Source organism: Triturus cristatus, chromosome 11, assembly GCF_964204655.1.
Source record: "Triturus cristatus chromosome 11, aTriCri1.1, whole genome shotgun sequence".
Lineage (NCBI taxonomy): Eukaryota > Metazoa > Chordata > Amphibia > Caudata > Salamandridae > Triturus > Triturus cristatus.
Window position 1 is genome coordinate 918,479,862 of NC_140594.1, and position 20,319 is coordinate 918,500,180.

A 20,319-nucleotide genomic window follows, 5' to 3' on the forward strand; every position below is an offset into this window, starting at 1 on the left:
GTGTTCGGTGGAGTGGACAACGATTCTGACCTTGAGTTCTCTACGACTGATGACTCCGCAGGTGTGTCTGGCAGCGACGAATTGTCTCCTACAAGTTGAGCATCACTAAACGGCACGAAGCAAAAAGGGGTCTCAGTGTCCGTTGCCGCAATCCCAGTTCTCACCCAACCATCTGTTGGTGAGGGGATTGGTACTTTTTTCGTGTGGCCGGCGTGTACCCAGTTCTTTCTGCCTTCCAATCGAACTGCAGTCCTCGTTGTTAATAACACTTGAAAGGGTCCCACAAACCTTGGCTCCAAGTTACGTTTTCGGCCAAAATGTCAGGTAACGACCCAATCGCCTGGCCGGAGCCGATGTCCAGGACCCTCTGTCTGTGCCGGTAGAGCTTCAAAGACCTGTTGGTGAATTAACCTTAATTTAGTAGTCAGATCATGAAGATAATCAATTAGCATTGGATACTCAAGACTATCAAAGGCCTTAGGTCTCGGGACTCCCCAAACGTTCGCAGGGCGGCCGAACACAATCTCATATGGGCTGAGCCCTACTCGAGAGTGTACAGTCGCCCTGGTCGATAAGAGAGCCAGAGGCAAGGCATCAGGCCATGATAGACCAGTCGTAGCTTGTATCTTTGCAAGTTTCAGCTTCAGGGTACCATTGTACCCTTCAACTAAACCCGCTGCCTGAGGATGATTAGCGCTATGGAATTTCTGCCGAATTCCAAGGCCCTTACATACACTCTGCATCACACTTCCCACGAACTCAGTTCCATTATCTGACCACACAATCCGTGGCATTCCATACCGAGGAAAGTATTCCTTCAGTAGGATTTTCGCTGTGGACAGGGCAGTGTTATCCTTAAGAGGATAGGCCTCAATCCATCTGGAGAACGCACAAACCACAACTAAAACATACTTCAGATTATTGCATCTCTCCATATGGATGAAGTCCAGTTGGATAACCTCAAAGGGACAGACAGGGGGAGCAAAATGACCAGGTGGAGTGGGGGTGCCCTTGCCAGGATTATGCATCAAACACACCATACAATTCTTAACCACTCTCTCAGCACATTTAGCAATACCATCATTCTTCCATACAGGGGACAAGAACTTGCATATCCCTTTCGCACTAATGTGTGACAACCCATGAGCCATCGTCACGACAGCTAATACATACGCATCCGGTAACATCCACCTCTGACGTTCCGACAAATCAACCCAACATCCATGCATATCCAACTTTCCCGTACTTTCTTTCCACTTGGTCTTTTCAACTTCAGTGGCCTCGTTCTGAATTGCTTTCACACTCTCAACAGTGTTTTCACACATACCAGTTTCCGTCGACCATCTCGCTGAACTTGTCACATACATTCGGGATACAAGATTCTTAGCCGTTTCCTTAGCAATCTCGTCCGCAAATGCATTACCACGACCAACATAATCCGTCACTTTCCGATGTGCACTACATTTAACGATCGCCACCTGTTTAGGCAATGTAAGTGCATCCAAAAGATCATTCACGAGCTGCTCGTGTTGGATCTTCGTACCATGCGATGTCATAAATCCTCTTTCTCTCCACAATCGTCCAAAACTGTGCGCAACGCCGAATGCATACTGACTGTCGGTAAACACATTCACTCGCTTTTCCTTAGACAAAACACATGCTCTTGTCAATGCAATCAACTCTGCCGCTTGCGCTGAATTCTGATTCAATCTCGCAGTTTCCACAACCGTGCTCAACGTCACTACAGCATACGCAGTCGTCACATCACCATTCGGCAATTTAAAACAGGAACCATCAACATACAAAGTACCATCGGGATCTGCCAATGGAGTGTTTTTCAGGTCCACACGACCCTTTGTTTCTTCCTCAGTTCGTAAATAACAATCATGTGGTGGTACATCATCTGCCATATTAGTCGGCAACAATGTCGCCGGATTCAGTACATTACAACGCTTGATCTGTATATGACTTGCCAAAAGGGTCAGCTCATACCCAGACAACCTCGCACTCGTCAGATGTTGAGTTTTTGTACGGTTCAGGAGAGTGTCAACTGCATGCGGAACCATCACTATGAGCATATTATCCATGACCAGACCTGCGGATTGTCGAATAGACACCGCAGCTGCCGCTGCCGCTGCCGCTGTCGCCCTCAAGCAACTTGGCAACGCTCTAGCTACCGGGTCTAAGGTCGAGGAAAAATATGCACACGGACGCTGCTTACCACCAAATTGTTGCGTCAAAACACTCAACGCACAACCTTCCCTCTCGTGGACGTATAGTGTAAATGGCTTACTGTAATCAGGAGTACCTAACACAGGAGCCGAACACAACGCATCACGCAGTTCAGAAAAACTTTTCTGACATTCTTCCGTCCATGGCAAAGGAGTCGAAACATCCTTGCACGTGAGCGCTATCAATGGCTTCGCTAACAGTGAAAAATTTGGAATCCACTGTCTGCAGTATGACGTGATACCTAGAAAGGCACGCACATCTCTCTGGGTTGTTGGCACAGTCATTCGAGCAATTGCTGCAATTCTTTCAGGGGTCAACCTCCTTCCCGCCTTTGACAATAAGTGACCTAGATAGGTTACTTCTTGACAACAATATTGCAGTTTAGAAGGTAACACTTTGTGATGTAAATCACAAAGATGCTGTAACAGTAATACTGTAGCAGTCTTGCAAATCTGTTCAGTGTCTGCAGCTACCAACAGATCGTCAATGTACTGAATCAAGGCCGCGCCAGTTGGCAGCACGAACGCATCAAGTTGACTTTTAAGAGCTTGGCTGTAGATCGATGGACTCTCACAGTAGCCCTGAGGTGCACGTTTGAACCGGAAGCTATGACCACCTAATGAGAAACCGAATAAATCTCTGCTTTCCTCAGCAATCGGAATGCTAAAAAACGCATTCTTCAGATCGATTACCGAGAACCATGATGCAGAGGCTGGAATCAGAGTCAGCAAAGCTGTAATGTCGGGTACCACGGGAAACTGTGGGACAACAATTTTATTTACCTCCCTTAAATCAATAACTAGACGGTACACAGGAGGCTTGGAGGGATCAGTTCGCTTCAAAATAGGCAACACAGGACTATTACACACGTTGCCTCGTGTTTCCTCAATGACATCTTTATCAATCAAATCGTAAATGATCGCTAATAGTGCTCGTTCACCATCAAGGGAGATACGATACTGGGGAATGCGTGGCAGTCGCGCGTTGAATTTCAATTGAACAACATAAGGTGGTATATCCAGCAGGCCCACATCATTGGGACCTGTCGCCCACAAAGAAGCCGGAAGAGAACTCAATTCCGGTGGGAGCTTATCAATCGACAAATACATAGGAGAGATCACTCTCTGACCCAATGTAAGCTCCACTCCCGCAGGAGAGCAATACAAAGTCGCATGTAACCGCTTCAACAAATCCAAGCCCAAAAGATTCTCACCACAACCAGTAGTCAAAATCAAAGGAGCTTCCAACTCACGAGACCCAATTGTAAGGGGCAAAGGGCTAGAAACTGGATTGCTAACGGGGGAGCCAGAGAATCCAACGGAAACATTCGTTAAGCCAGACAAAGGCGCGCCAGGGAGTTTCGAATGCATGATGGAACTTTTCGCTGCACCAGTGTCCAACAGAAAAGGCTCGACTACGCCCAATGTGGCAACTGCGACATCAGGCCCTCTCTGATCAACCGGAACTGATACTTCTCCCTTCCTCTGTCTACGGCTGTCCTAGTAGATAACGTCCGCATCAACATCATGCTCGACATAATAGTCATTCACATGATACTGTGCAGATCTACCAGACGAGAGATCGCGTCGATCGAAACAATTTTGCGAGTCTGAGGAAGTGGCAAGACGCTCGGTCTGATTCTGAGTAACACCGCGGCCTCTACCACGTGAAGCTTGTTGAGGACCACTACGACCTCCTCGAGCCGAAACACCATTGTTCCTATCATGTAAAACTGGACAATTAAACTTCAAATGGCCCTCTCCCCGACAATATGCGCATTGATTATACCCCAACACAAAGCGAGGTGCGGAAGAGTCATTACGCACCTGTGATCTAGAAAACTGCGATTGTGATCGATTTGGCTGTTGTGAGTCATTATAATTCGAGCGCGGAGGATACGCTTGCTGCAATAAGACCTTAGTTTTAAGATCCTTCGTTTTCTTGTCTGCGAGTTCGCTTTCTTCCTTCTCTCTGTTTTCGTAGTACTGGGCCGTGGCTAATATCTGAGCAGTGGTAGAAACAGCCCATGAACTTTCAGAATTCTTCAGCTTGTTGCTGAGTTCAGGCAACAAATTCGATACAAATTTATCAACAAACAACCGCTGACCACCCTCAGAGCTCATGTCCTGACCACTATGATCAATAAATGCCTCCTCAAATCTCGTAAAGAAATCGGAGACACTCTCATCCCTCTTTTGTTTGCACGCAGACAACTTGTCCCAATTAACGCGTATTGCTGGCATAAGTGTCTTCATAAGGGTAATGATCCTCTGGGGCAAATCCGCAATAAGCTGTTCAGGTTTAGCCCCACCAACTTGCTGGGCGTCTGCCGCCGCAAGAGCAGCCCAGTCACCGCCTAACTCAGTCGCGTGATTCTCGTGACGAATTTTCGCCCAAATCGGCTGAGGCACTACATTACCAAACAACATGTCAATATCGGCAAGGTTCATAACGGTAGCATCCACTAGTTGGGACAACTCCTTATAATAACCTGCAGGATTTTTACGGGGGTCGGGCAAGGTTTGCTTTACCTGCAAAACTTCCGATCGCTTCCAAGGGAGGTGTATCCAAACTCTCTGAAAACGTCCTGGAACAGCAGGATTAGCATTAGGATCACCTGGCATCCATACTGGGGGAACTTCCCGCATAGGACACTGACCAGGTTTTGCCATCCACTCTTCAGTCTCGTCCTTAAACAATGCTCGAGGTTGCACTGTACATCGAAAAGATAACAGACGCTCTAGAGCACATCGAACATTATCACCTACAATCACACCAGTCGTAAATTGATTCTGGAGCTCAGAGACCTCGGGCGGTACATTATCAACCGCATCATTATCCCACTCTTCTCTCAAAGATTTACACATTTCCTCGAACACGAATCGTTGTGTGGGCGCATTAAACTGAGAAAATGTCTCAAACACTATACGCGAAGTGTACTTCACAGGATGGCGAATCCATTTACGCGCCATTTTTACCAACGACTCACGTTCCCTACCATCAGGAATCTGACTGCGTCTCTGAGCAACATTAGAAAGAGTCGATCCGAGTATTGGCCCAAAAAGCGGAGAATAGAGAGTAGCAACAGCATTAAAGAGACGACTACGAACAGAAGGAGAAGAAGAAGGAGGTACAGGAGCAACGACAGTAGGAGTAGAGACAGTAGTAGTAGACGGGGTAACAGGAGTAGTGGTAACAATAGACTGATGAGGTACTGGCAGAGGAGCAGTAGGAAGAAGAGCTGGGAAAGGAGGATGAACAATTTGCGGCACAAGAGGATTCGGGAGAGCAGGAGGAACAACGGGCTGACCAGCAGCCGCCAGAACAGCAGGTTGAGGAATAGGAAGAATCACGGGACCCACAGTATCTGGAGCATAGGGAGGTGGTGATTTCAATAGATAAGACAATAACGAATCTTCTATCGCTTCCTCTCCCGTCTTATCAGAATTAGACGGTAACACCGGATAACATTTATCCACCGCCATATGATGAAGTCGAGCACTGACTTCCTGCTCCTTCTCATCTTTGTCTCGCTGATACTGTTCTGCATTTCGCATCACCGTAATAACACCTTCTCTCTTATTTTTCTTAATCTGTTTGATTTCTTTCTGCTTGGCCTCTTTGCGCCATAACCGGAAGGAATCAAACATGGCCGGCCTAGCCTTCTTTTTAAACAGTTTAGCTTCAAGATTATCTAAGATGGCAGTTTCGAAACTACCATGTGATGGCCAAGTAAGAACACCATCATTTTTAGTGTAACAAACCCAATATTCATTATATACGATAGGACCTACGCCATGGCGACTATAGAGCTCATAAATTGGAGTTCCAACCGGAGGTATCGGGCATGAATCCTCCAGCCGGGAATCTGTGCTGCAACATTTAAGGAAACCAAACAAAGTACTACGGCCAGGCATCGTGCACACTAACCGAGGTTACAAACTTCAAGGGCTATCGAATTATGATGTCCGCGCACAAAAGTGTAAGACCCTCGGTTTTTGGCAATTGCAATCGTCAAATAAAACCCAACAACTAAGAACCAACAACTAAGAACCACAAATGCAATGGAACCATGCAAACAACATGGTAACTCTGGGAGCGACCCACAAATACTTAACTGAAAGAGCAATGGCGTCACCAGGAAGGCCCGTCTATCGTCTCGCCGTACAAAGGACTACGCCAGGCGCCAAAACAGGTCGACAGTCAGGGCATCAGTCCGTCGCAGCCGTCTGGAGGCGGGAATCTTCGCGGGAAAAGACTTCGGGCCACTTATTTTGACAACTGGATCGATGAAGCGGGGTGCACCTTCCCTCGGAGATTTCACACGAAGTTCCTCACGATCGTAGGGCTTTGGACCGGTACCGCTGATGTCGCCCCACGTTGGGCACCAACTGAAGGACTGGGTTATTCTAAGACCCAGCGGTGCCAGGGGACAACACCTGAAACCTTCGTGGGTTACCTGTTCTGGCGTACAAAACACAGAGACAGGGGACACTTCCAGCGACGTCAAAGATCAGCGTTTATTTACTGCAGGGATACAGAAATCGCAAGAAGTACACAACGTGTAGGTTCTCGGAGACTGCTTCAAATTGCAAAAGTGGATCGCTCCTTTTATACACGTTTTTGCCATTGCACAACATGGCAAACAAAGGTTACAACTAAGTTCCCACAATAAACTTCAAAAGAGTCGCGTTCATGTTTCAGGAGGCCGGAACATAATTACAGCAGCATTGCCGGTTCCCAACTGTAAAAACATATCATCCCCACAGTTAAACACATTCCATTCTGACTGTAAACACATTAAGAGAAGGGACAGAAACAGATGCAAAGAAAGAACAAGGATGCACGACAGATTGGAAAAGAGTGTTGGGAGTAATAACGGAAACTTGATTACAGGATCAAAGACCTCGTGCCCAATGCATGCACGACTGAAACAATAGACTAGCACGGTAAGATGAGCCTCGAGCGGGGCCATCTGCCTTTGCCGTGTCATTTCCACTATCATAAAAGTCACCCTCAAAGAAACACGTGTCCTTGGTGTAAGCTTGGGAATCCCAGGGTCACAGAGCGGACAAGGTCCGTTCGCTGGCTACTTGAGGGCAAGAAACAAAATGGATGCCGCATCTAAAATGGAACCCGAGGGTTCGGATGGACAAACCCAAAAATGAGACGATTCATACGTGGTTGCGTAGCGAAACCGCGTACACCCACTAAGCTCGTCATTTGCGGTTCGTAGATACCAAACTCATCCATATTCGACCACACCTAAAAAGTGTCGTTCCGTCTCGCACGGAACCTCAGAGGGAGGGAGAGCAATTTCACTGACAATGAGTCAGTGGTCTTGCTCTTAGATGTTCGAGTAAAAAATGGCTATGCAGTTCAGTCTTGATTTGCTTCTTTTTTTATTCTGATTAACTTCTCATATTCATTCTGTTGTTTTGTATTGGGACTTAAAGAAATTGAGGAAAAGAGTGATGGTGCATTAATAGTCTTTGGATATGGTCACCTGTATATGAGAAAGCATCTTGTTCCGTCATATTTAGGGCTCCCGGTTTTCCGTTTAAATGGATTTTTACATATAAATTCAGACGGAAAACAAGTTTTCCTTTGTCTGTAGTTATATGTAAAAACGGGAAAATACTAGCACATTTTGCGGTGCTGCCATGCTCCAGCAGAGAGTTGCAAAACAGGTATGGTGATTGCTCACAGAGTAAGTATCGCCTCTGGTGTTATCAGTATTTATGGGGTGATCAAAAGCCATTCAAGAAACAGCAAGGCCTCGTTAAGAAGTGGATGGCCCTTTAAAGACCAGTGAAGTACTCAGGTGTTTTTAACAAAGAAAATTATTAATTAATATGTCGCATCCAGTTCCTGTGTGGGAAGAGTCAGTGTGGAGAGGAGCAGAGTCAGAGATCAGAGCCGCCGAAGCCCCCAAAGGCCGAAAGCCTTCGGAAAATTGCTGAGTGCATCGGGGCGCGGGCTGTTTGTAAAATTATCAGAATGAACTAAGGCACATCTTGTGCATGTTACCATAACAACTTTCGTGCAGTCCAAATAAATAAAGCATTAACAAACTTAAGAATGTATGAATGTGAACAATGAATTGGGGCTTGCTCCGGTCGAGCCTGGTGCTAGATCCTCCCTCCCGTCGCCCTTCTGGTGTGATACAGCATCAATCACGCTTTTAACAATTCAACTTGACACGTCTGTCTAGACTTAAATCGGGGGGACAGTAAAATCAGCCCCGTTCGCACCTCTCATTGACTGATTGCCTTTCGTGACTGGCTAGCTTCCCTCTGTCCAAGGGGGAGGTATTTTGCTTATGTTTTCGGTGCACCCCGAACCCCCCAGCTCTGGAAGGAAGTGCAGAGCTGTCACCGTGTGAACTCGGCCTGCTCACCCTCCCCATCTGCTCCAATTTCTGCACTGTGGGCCTTGCAATTATATTAGTTTTTCCCAATTCGAAAATGATAACATGCAGTTTAGAAAGCAGTGCTGGGAACAGAAAGACATGCTTTTTCAGGCAGCATATTACTCTTGTCTAGTGCATAATTTGAATTGAGTTGCTTCCAGGTGTTTATAGTGGGGCACAACTGGGTTGTAGCTGAAGGCAGATGTGAGTTTCTCTCAATGCAGCAGTATGGTGTTCAGTGTGGGAGAGGATGTGGCACTCTGTGCCGATGCAGAAACTGCAAGGCTCTGAGACAAATGGCTTTTGATAGCACTTTTAGGAGTATTTGGGACATTCTGCAAATGGCAAAGTTTTCAGATGAATGTATTGTGTTGACCAATAACAAACGAGTGCATGTGTGCATTCTCAATTTACATAAATGTGGAAAAATACTAGCTGCAGCGTCGTCTTTTATTTGTGGGAAAAATAAATGTGGATCAATACAGATAAAATGCCCCAAAAATAAATATGGATAAACACAGATGGAAATGGCAAAAAAATAAATACCATAAAACCGGGAGCCCTAGTCATATTTTAGAATCAACACCAGACAATGTAGTAACACCCTCGGCTGCCCTACGTTGGGTGAAATAACAAAAATAACTTGCTAATCAAACTCATCAAAACTCAACAGCCTCGCGAGTGTGCATCCGCATGAAAATGAGAAACTGTATAGGGTTGGGAGCTTAATCAATAAGGCTAGGCACTCTATAACAACTAACAACACCAGAAGTCACAGTACTGATGTCAATTCATGCATCAAGTTCACTGAATTCAACCCACTGAAAAGCAATTGAGTGCCAACTTGTAGAAGAAGGAGTATGATAATATTTCTGTTTCAAGCAAATCTGATATTTAAAATGGATTGCTGAACAAATGTAATGCTTGACTTGAATAGTTAACAATATTAAAACCAAGATGGTCTCATTAATCTTCTTTAATGGTCCATGTAGCATCATCTCTCTGTGAACCCTTTTACTTATATTATCTATCATCCTATGCTCCAGGATTAATTATTTTCATTTGTACAATTGTTCATGCTGTGGTACGATTATGAGAACAGTTGTGCAAGGATCCATGAAGAAGCATAATTGTAATTCAATAAGTAAGGTATATTTCTCATTTTAAAAAAAGACTTCCAACCATAAGATTCATAAAAGATATAAAGTTATTAATGTCTGCATTTCCTATTCGCTATATTATTTCACAGCACTTTTACATTGCTGGATATACACCACTGTATCCGCATTTGTTTAATGCTCTAGTGCTTCTTCGTATCCTTTTCAAACAATGGTAACCTCTTTTTGCTATGTAATTGGTAGCTTTGCCACGACAGTTTAATGTAAATTAATCCTAAATAAATGGAATGAACAATGACTCCGTTGCTATGTGAGCTTATTTTATCACCCCTCCATCTGCCCCCCCCCACTTTAAACATGGCTGGAGTTTTTTTTTTTTAAATACTTTGAAATGTTACCTGTTTATTTCCGAATCTATAACTTAATAAGCTCCTTAAAATATTCATATCTGTAAGACATTTATTTTAATAAAATGTATCCTTGCGAAAACAAAATGTTTTAGTTTCATTCGTACAACAACATTACACAACTTTATTCTTTATAACTTGTCTATGGAAAACATTCAAGATTGGAGCATAGTTTAAACCTAGATATCTTATATTTTTACAGCAAAATCTAAGTGCCTGCATAAGTGGTGAACATTTACATACAATGACATTCATTTAAATTTGTCTTCATTCACGTGACAACCTTAAATATGCTACCTTCTCTATGATTTAAAAAGAGGAAAACGTTCAATGTTGAAGTATGTTACCTTAAGATATCCTCTCATATCACATCACAAATTCAAATATCTGTATTGATGGAGTGCAAATGCACATGCAAAATCAATATTTCAGTTTTTCAGTTCTGATAAATTCACAAAGAGCCAGTATTACTACCAAAAAACCAAGTAGTCTACTGTCAGCGTTCAGCTTTATTTTTATTCATTGCTAATTGTGTGTACTAATTCATATTGCAAACTCCCTTCTAACTGTAGGTGCTAAAGGCTCCATGTTAAATGGAAGTACAAGTAATGAAAATGTTCACTGTTAGGTGACCATCTAGCTCTATAAAGATTGTTCATATCATTATGGCCTCTAAGTTTCCTGTACAGTAACTGTCCAAACCAAGCCCACATACATATTTCTAAATGCAATGATATGTAGTGTCTTATACCAAAAGATATTAACCCCAATTCTAAAGTTTACCCATAATGTCGAACAGTATTGGAAAGGTACTAGCAGTCATATCATGGCCCAGCAAAAATATGTTCTTTTTTGCAGGAAAAATATATGAAAGAAACATTTCTAATGCCATAGCCAGATGTATCTCAGAATTGTTCTGCCAAGTCTGTTTAATGATGTCTACCAGTAAGTTCCAAATACTGCCAGATCTTTATGTCTTCTCTGGATTGTCGTGCTTTGCAATTGCATTACTGCTGAACTAGAGAAGGTGCTATTATTTAAAGTGGGTCTATATCATTTGTGTATGTGATAGAAATGATACAGTGGAAAACGTGGGGTAATATTTTCACCACACGCAACCAACCTAAAACCTTTCTTTATACAACTAAATTTGGCTCATACCTATAACTGGTCCTCCGATGAACCTTTATGAGAGTTGACAGGGATTTGGCAAAAGTGTAAGACGGATAATACTCCCCTCATGTGGACCTACAACAAATGGAATATTCTACAAACCAAACTATACACCACAATGTATAAAATCTCATTGGTCACAATTATCAATAAAGAGAGACTCAGTTTTATCTCTTACTTTGCTTTATCTATTTCTTTTTTTAAAAGCATATGAATTGGTCACACAAAGGTACAGCATAGAATTTCAGAACCATCACACAAGAGAATTAAAAAACAGTAATTCACAATAACATCTTTAAGGAGCATGAGTGAGTGGATAGGTGTAGAGACAAAAGAGCATTGTAACAAAATCAATGCAAATACAGAATATCATACAAACCTAAGAAAACTTTAGCACAGCTTGTTTATATTTGGAAGATCCGAAAGTGGAAGCTGGGGCAATCCTCACAAAGGTATAAGGAGCAAAGTTAAAGAGTCAGTTTCAGACAGCATCATCATAAAGGAACTCAAGGAGATAACTCACACTAATGTGTTCTTCTCTCTCCATGCCACACATGTATCGCATAGCCTCTCCTTGACTAGCATCTCCTTCTCCTAAAACATGGTTTCAACATTAATAGTTATACCCTAAATGTTAAAGTCCATCCCTATCTTAGTAACAAAATCCAGGAAATTCTCAGTTCTCATTGGTTTAGAGGCGCAGGGTGTTAGGTCACACCACTTCCTTCGCTCTTTACTCTCAAAAGTTCTTTGTTTAGACGCATGCAGTCATCATCGTCCTTCAGTAAAGGAAATTGAAATCTTCTCCTTCCTAGACTCTCGCACATTTGAAAACATTTTGTAACAGTTTACTAGCAAAGTTATCCACAAAACTAAACTTTATCTGGGACAGTTGGAAGTTCCCCTGATACTCCAAACATGTAGCCCTCGACAAGGAAAGAACAAAATATCTCGGTGAAGGACAAAATACATTTTTCTGCAGTCTCCATTTAAAAAAGCAAATTAACTCCAACTAAAATTTGAGGCTTTCTCTGCAAAGCATGCAGTTTCTCTAGAAGACATAAACAGATTCAGTTATTTGTTCACATTAAAAAGCCCCATTTCATTATTCCTTTTAAACTTCATATTATTCCTATATAAACGCAAACATTCTCAACAGTTATTCTACGTAATTAATGTCTCTCATATAAGACACTTTGTTTTTGTCAACGCATTTCATTCACATTGTTGCACATGAAAACACAAATCTCTTTAACGTTATTTCCCTGCTGTCTCTCATGCATTTTACGTACCTATAGGAACCATTTGTCATTTTCCTGCACTATTCTTGATTCTCTTCCCAAATACCCCATGTTAATATTTTTTTGTTTGTTAATCACACAATTTTCGTTAATGATTTCACAATATGGAAGGTTTAACCTGAGCAGGTTTATTTACGAAAAACCCTGCTCCATCAGAAATAAATATTTAACTCTGCTCTTTGCTTACACCACAGTCTCGGTCAGCAACACACCTGCTATTACAGTACTGGGACCTACATTATTGGTCATACAGCTAGTGCTGAATATAAAACCAAACAAACATTTTTTGATTGGGGGACCAATGAGAATTTGGTATATTTCTTTGTTTGTTACAGATGTTTTCATATCAAGTAGATGATAGAAATTCTGAATAAGGTGCTTGGGACTGTATTACTGAAAGTTACCTGGGTCACAATATCTACCCTCTCGAGTATGTGGTTTTGTCCTCTGTCAGTGAAAGGTGAAATGAACATGCTGGGGCATATGTACAAGGAGTTAACGCCACGTTAGTGTCACTTTTCCGATGATTTTGCAGCAATATTTTTATCTCCATATGAGGCGTTCCTGTGCAAAAATGGCCGCTAACCACACTTCGCAATATGTACAAGGGGATTCCTTAAGTTTGGAGGACCAAAAAAACTGACTCTAACTGCAGCTAGAGGCAGTTTTTTAAGACCAGAAAATAGCTGGTCTTAAAAATTAAGATAACCTTTGAGGCCTCATTTCAGCAGGTATTGTTGCTGGACCACGCTGCAAGCAATGTTGCTGCAGCGCAGGACTGCGCACAATCAATAAGATAGTGCGCATTCCTGGGTTTCACTCATAATATGTGTTGCAGCGCTGAGACAAGACAGCATTGCAACCCTTTTCACTACCCCCTTCTTGCGACACCAAGGATGTGCTGTATTCACTGGACAGTGCTCCATGGCACAAGTAATGACAGATACGTCTTGAATCCTGACGTATCTGTCTGCGCTAAAGTCACCCATTGCTGCAGTCGTGTCACAACCATGATGTAATTCCAGAAATGCATATTGCCAGCCTATCCCGGTGGCACTGTGCCACCCTTATGGCTGCCATCATGCAGGCATAAGGTACTGATGCAGTGCCGTTCTTGAGGGGTGCCCGTGTGTCGGCGCAGTTGGTGATCCATCGGTGGCAGCTGCGCGTTGCTGTGTCATCTTCTGTAAGCGTTGGTGGAGTGGTGGTGCTGACGTAGTTGATGAGATGTACTTCGGTGGCCTTGATCTAGCTGCAAGGGGGGCGATGATGGAGGTTCTGTACAGTGGGTATGGTGAAGGTGTAATGTATACAATGATGGTCGGTCCAGGAGAGTCCGATGGTGTGGCTGTAGTTGAAGGTCCCGATGGCGGAGGAGACGTGCTCGACTGTGTGTCCTGCTATGTGGCTTGCTGTGGTGACTTGCTGCTTGAGTCTGATGTTGGGGAGCTACTCCAGGAGGGGGTAGTGTTCTGGTCACTGGGGTTGTCCAGGTGGAACTTGAGTTCGCCGAGTAGGATGTCGTCGGTGGATGGGAGAGCCTGGTGTGCAATGAGATCTACAATGGTATGGGAGAATGGGTGTCCGTGGTCCGGGGGCCTGCAGACGAGGGTGCTGCAGAGGACGGGATTGGGGTTGGTCCGGATCTGGAAGTTGAGGTGTTCCATGGTCACCATTGGGTTATTAGAGTGCGTGGTCAGTCGGAGTGTGCTTCTGTAGGTGATGGCAATGCCTCCTCCTGGTCGCTCAGGGTTGTCCTTGCGGGTGAATTTAGTAGCCGTCAGTGATGGCGATGGCGATCTCCGGTCTGGAGCAGATGTTGGTCCTGGCAGGCAATGAGGCATCCAGGGTTGATCGTGAGGAGGGTGCTGGCGCTGTAGGGGTGGAGTGTCCAAGAGGAAGGGTCCTTGGTGCAGAGCGCGGTCCAGGGGGAGACGGACACAGACGGGCTTGCCTATGGCTTGCCTTTGGCACGGGAAACGTCCATTACAACACAGGTATTACATCATAATGCCTTTAAAACACAAATCCAACAACGCAGGTGCCTTTACATCGCATTTCATTACAACACATTGTGAGGACAGTAATGGGGTTTTAGGGTGGGTATGGCTTTCGGGTGTCGGAGATGAAATGTGGGGTGTATTATGGGGTAACATTTTTAATTTGGGGTGTTGTTTTGGGGTCAATAATGAAAATTGGGGTGTGCATCTGGGTCAAATATGAAATTTGGGGTATGCATTTGGGTCAAATATGATTTTCAGGGTGTGTTTTGGGGGCTCAAAGATGAATTTTTGGAATCAGGGGTTGCTTTGGGGTACAAGGGTCAGTTTTAGGGTTGCACCCACTGAAGTGGGAATAGTAATGTTTACATCTCCGCAATCCAACACCTTACCTACTGTTGCACTATGCCTAATATTAGTATGCATTGTAATCAAATGTGATATAATGGTATGTGTTGCAACACCATATATACCTTTGGCACACCAGTGGTATGCCCGGTGCGCATGTCCGCACAGCGGCCGCCATTGAGAAGTGCTGCGGGGGGACTGGACAGTTGGGAGGTGGGAAACACTGGAAAGAACACTGGATGAGGTGTGGACGCGGGGTGTGTGTGTGAGCGGCTGTTGTAAATATTTAAATGAGAGAAATCTTACCTCGAGGCCGGGTCCCGTGTCTTCGTTGCTTTTGCTCTCCTGAGTCTGCTTCCAGGAACAGGAAGTAGGCAGCCAGACTCCCTCCCCTAAGCTAATCACAACGCTGCAATGTGGCGTTAGGATTGGTCATTGGTGCCGGGACGAGGCGTTTAGCCAGGGGCTGGGGGTGTGGGCAAGTTCTCCATGCAGGCTATAATGCAGCCTGCATTGCAAACAGGACAGTGCGCATGACTGCTTTGTGCAGCCTGAGCAGGCCAATCAAACAGTCACTGCGCACGTGAGTGGACATGCCACTCCGCACCTGCCCTGCTCTGTGAGTGGATCAGCCCTACCCACCCTCCCGCCCGCAAAGGAAACATGGCATGATAACATCAGGAAGTTATCATCACGTGATGATGTTTCCTCTTCTTGCACTGCTTGGAAGCAGTGGGGCGACGCTCTTCCAGCATAGCGGATGAGCCAACACTGGGGGTGCGTCATCTACTGGTGCTAGGCCTGGGCAACTCGACCCCGGGCCTCTCCTCCACTACGTGTCCCACCTTCTCCTTACCTGGACATTGACACTGTGGCGCAATCCGCTAAACTCTCTCCAAATCTGTGACTCACCCAGCAAGAGCCTCAGCCAGGTGGGATTTCACAAGCGTGGGTACAGCAGTCGCCGCCAAGTCTGCTGGTGAACCTCCCGATGCAGTTGATGCAGCAGGGCCCCCTTAGGCATGAACTTGCAGCGCTCCCGCAACACATGTTTGGCGCAGCTCAGGGGCCTCACCTTCCACAGCGTCGGGCCAGTGCAACCTCATCCAGCCTGTGATGCAGAGAGGTACTGCCCACCATTGGTAATCCTCTCTGTGCGCCCCGGTGTAGTGGTGGGTCGTAGTATGCGATACAGACCTCCCTACAGGGGCGCAAGGCGGTCTTCTCACACAGGTCAGCAACGTGTCTCCATGCGACCAGCCAGACTTCACCACCAGGTACGGGCGATCGCCGTGCCTCAATTTCTACCACCACGGCCCATCAACTCCACAGCTCCTCTGCATCCCACTCCATGCTCCAGACTCAGGTCCAGCGAGGCATACAGGCTCCAGATGCAGGTCCAGTGAGGCATTCAGGCTCCAGACGCAGGTCTAGCGAGGCATCCAGGCTCCAGATGCAGGTCCAGCGACGCATCCAGGCTCCAGATGCAGGTCCAGGACGCATCCAGGCTCTCATCCTGGTCATCCTGGATGTTGGGTGGCTTGAGGGGGTTGTTGATGTGTGCTGCACTTGGCCCTGGCTGCTCCATTCTGCATTTAATTTTTTTTGTGCCTATCTTCTATTGGAGGTCGACTGATAGGCTATTTTCTCCATTAGAGGCAAAAAAACTCATGTTGGGCTGACTAACGTGCGTTTTTTTGCCGCTAATGGGCCTTTCATTGGATTTCGCCCACTAACGCTGGTATTCCTATCGCCATCACGCTAATGTTAGCTGCAGTTTTCACCGCTGATCCCTGAAGCTATCGCCATGTAGCGGCGTCTTGCAAACACGTCGCTAACAAGGCGATAGTTTTCAGCTGTACACAGCGTTAAAAAAACTGCCGCTAACTAGCGTTAGCGGCAGTTTTCGCCAGTCCTTGAACATATGCCCCGCTGTCTTACACTGATGGTATCTCCTCGGTACAGGTAGGAACTACTAAACTGTGTGAACGCCTGCTCTTGTGAGAGTGCATTTTTTGTAATTGGGTGCAGTGTCTTGGTGTACTACAGACCCATACACTTAAAGGTGCGCAGTGGCACAGGCCAGGGCATTGCGCCCAATCGCTTATAATGCCAATAAAGACACTGTCGTTCACACCTGCCATTCTACCAAGAAGAAAAATGCAAATAAGTCAAATCCTCCAGTCTTCTCTAAACGTTCGTCAGCTGTCTTTTGAATAGTGAAATAGTTCTGCTTTGACGTTCCACAATATTTAAAGTATTAATACCTAAAATTTGAGTATGTGCTTGCCTCAACCTTTTATATGTGTCTCTTTACCTTCTAGGCTCAACATGCAATTTAGAAACCAAACTCACCTCTTTTTGGAAGACGAAAGCCTTTGTGAGCCAGACGATGAATACAAGCACGGCATCTACACGGTTGTCTACTCCTTGGTGTTCGTGATTGGCCTGATATCAAATCTGACGGCGCTGTACGTGTTCTGCAGAAAGGTTCAAAGGAAGAGCGTTGGCACAATCTGCTTGCTGAACCTCGCCGTGGCCGACATCTTGTTCATTCTGACGCTTCCATTCAGAATTTCTTACTATCACTCTGGAGCAAGCTGGCACTTTGGTGATGTCCTTTGTCGCATTTCGGTGTGCGCCTTTTACACCAGCATGACTGCCAGCATATTTTTCCTAACTCTTTTCAGCGTCGTCCGTTATGTATCCCTCATTCGTCGCCATGTTGTTACAGTTAAAAAAGTTATTTTTGTTTGTGTTCTTGTATGGATAATTGCCACTGTTGGTAATTCCCCTTTTATTTTGTCTGGTACATTTGTCCGTGACAACGTCACCAGATGCTTCGAACCTTCTAGCCTCACATCATGGACTCGCATCATGTATATGAATTATGTGGCTCTAATATTAGGGTTTTCCGTCCCGTTTGCTGCTATTTTAGTATCTAACGGGCTGTTGGTAAAATATATCACGCAGCACACCTTGAAGAAAGAAAAAGTCAAGAAACATATCATTATGATTGTCCTAGTTCTTCTCGTTTTCTGCGTTTGTTTTTTGCCTTATCACATCCAGAGAACGATGCACCTCCATTATCTCGTTCATCATCGCACCAACTGCGGTCTCCACAGAATGTTGCAGAAAACGGTGGTGGCCACTTTGTGCTTGGCAGTCGCCAACAGTTGCTTGGATCCCTTGCTGTACGTGTTTCTGGGGCAAGGATTCAAATCGTGGTTCCGACTGCTGTCCAGAAAATTAAAACAGGCGTCACAGTCTAGTTCCTCGAGTGCCAAAGATGGCGCCGCGGTCCTTACCACTGTTATTGACTTGAACTTCGAAATGACGTCACTATCAGCAGAAGAAAAAGATGATTTATGTCATGGGCCTGATGTGCCAATATCAAAGGCAGAGGCGGAATAATAACGTATACCTGTCCATTGTGAGCAGCCAGTGTAATGCTGCTGGTCTTACGCCTCTACAAACTATCTATAGGTTGTGCAACTATTTGTATCTTGCATCGTTTTATTGCACAAAGAGTAGATTAACAAGAAATACCGGGGCATATCAACAACAACCGGTGATAATTATCGCTAAGCGCACTTAGCGCTAGGATAATTATCGGCGGCTAGCGTGGATTTTTATTGCTGAGATAGCGTGCTATTAGCAACGCTTATCTCAAAAGCAATAAAATTCCTAGCGCTAACTGCCTAACGTGAGATTATAGCTGGAAACCCAGCGATAATCTCACGAAATGTGGCGTTAGCTTGTTGATAGGGACTCACAAACTTAGCCATGATATCCTCCTTCCATAGGATATCATGGCTAAGTCAGGCCTGAAGCAGACGTAAAGAAAGTAGCGATAACAGGGGTTATCGCTACTTTTCCTGCCGCTATGCTTCATAGCATGGGGCTTGATGATAGTAGAAATGTCGCTTGGCGACATTTCTCCTGTCATGTCAGGTCAGGAATGCCCACTTTGCATCTCATTAGAGATGCAAAGCTGGGCGTTAAGATTTCGTACGCTAAAGCAAGGTTTCACACGTTAGCAGGACCATGCTAATTAGGTGATAAAATTATCGCCGCTTTTCGGCCGAAAACGGCCGCTAAAGCGGCGATAATTTTCCATCGCCTCGTTGTTGATATGCCCCACAATTTCCTAAAAAAAGAGCTTTCTGCAATTAGTGCATAGCTTATTCAATATCAATTTTGTAAAGCAAACACATACCCCTCAATGTTTTGCCTAAAACCACACAGGTTTAACTTTGACGTTCCTGTTTGATATGGAATAGCCTGCTGCCCTCTAGTGAGTACAAATGGAACTTCTTCTCAGCTAAAGATTGAAAGTTTCATGAATGCAACATAAATAGATTTGATTCTAAAGCATTGCCTTGTAATTAACATGTTTTAATGGCTTAAACATATATGAATCACAGTTTTCTGATATCTACTTTGAAATCTTTATTATAATAACTAAGGCTGTGAAGAAATTACAAATATGATGTCGCTAAAATGGTTTACATATATTTATTTTTCGGGACACCATTACAAGGCGTTCAGTATATGTGTCAGAGAAAATGGTTTATTAGGTGAGGTGGATTAAGGTCCAACACAAGTTAAAGGCACTATGCTTTTAGGTCAAGTAAATTGTTTCAGTAATTTAAACCTGAGCTCAACCCTTGATAGCTATGGCGCAGAGTAGACAGGCTTGACTTTGAGAAAATGTGTGAAGCAGTACGTAACACAACAATAGTTAAAAAGTAAAAGCCCCAACACAATAAAATGCAATTTATAAAAAAGAGAGTAATTTTTTTTTTGATAAACACATTTTTATTGATTTTAACAAGAAAATACCAGCCAATCATCAAGGTTCCATGATAACAAAATAATGCATACAATGGTCTGGACAATCCAAAGGTCAAGTGGATACAAATCAAGAGGACAGCATTTGGAGAATCCCCTACAAAACTAAACAAAGCCCCCCAACCACTTCCCCAAACCCTACGATACTTCTTGGGGCAACCACATGCTGCATACATTGTTTTCTCTTGTGCGGCGCACCAGTCGACCCCCGCCCGCCACTTCCCCACAGTGGGAGGGTCAGGACTTTTCCAAACAGAGGCTATATCCCTCTTCGCCACCGCCATTGCTGTAGTATAAAACAATTTTTCATGACTGGACCCGTCCAACCCATCTGTGATGCCCGAGATCGCATGCTTCGGATCGTGAGGAATCTCACACCCCAGCACCTCGGTGAGCTCCTCCTCAATGTCTCCTCAGAAGTGCGCTAAGCGCGGGCACGACCACACCACATGGAAAAAGTCGTCCGGCTCGTGG

At 44.7% G+C, this 20,319-nt stretch overlaps 1 protein-coding gene across 2 annotated transcripts in view; it reads left to right on the top strand.

The window, feature by feature from the left end:
- Nucleotides 1–19,768, top strand: part of LOC146785610 (cysteinyl leukotriene receptor 1-like) — a 75,238-nt gene extending 55,470 nt beyond the window's left edge. For both annotated transcript variants that reach the window (XM_085634866.1, XM_085634865.1), the window contains one exon: nucleotides 17,316–19,768. In XM_085634866.1, the coding sequence (XP_085490992.1) occupies nucleotides 17,323–18,405 (1,083 nt within the window). In that variant the 5' untranslated portion in view covers nucleotides 17,316–17,322 and the 3' untranslated portion in view covers nucleotides 18,406–19,768. The remainder of the gene's footprint in view (nucleotides 1–17,315) is intronic.
- Nucleotides 19,769–20,319: the final 551 nt, after the last annotated feature.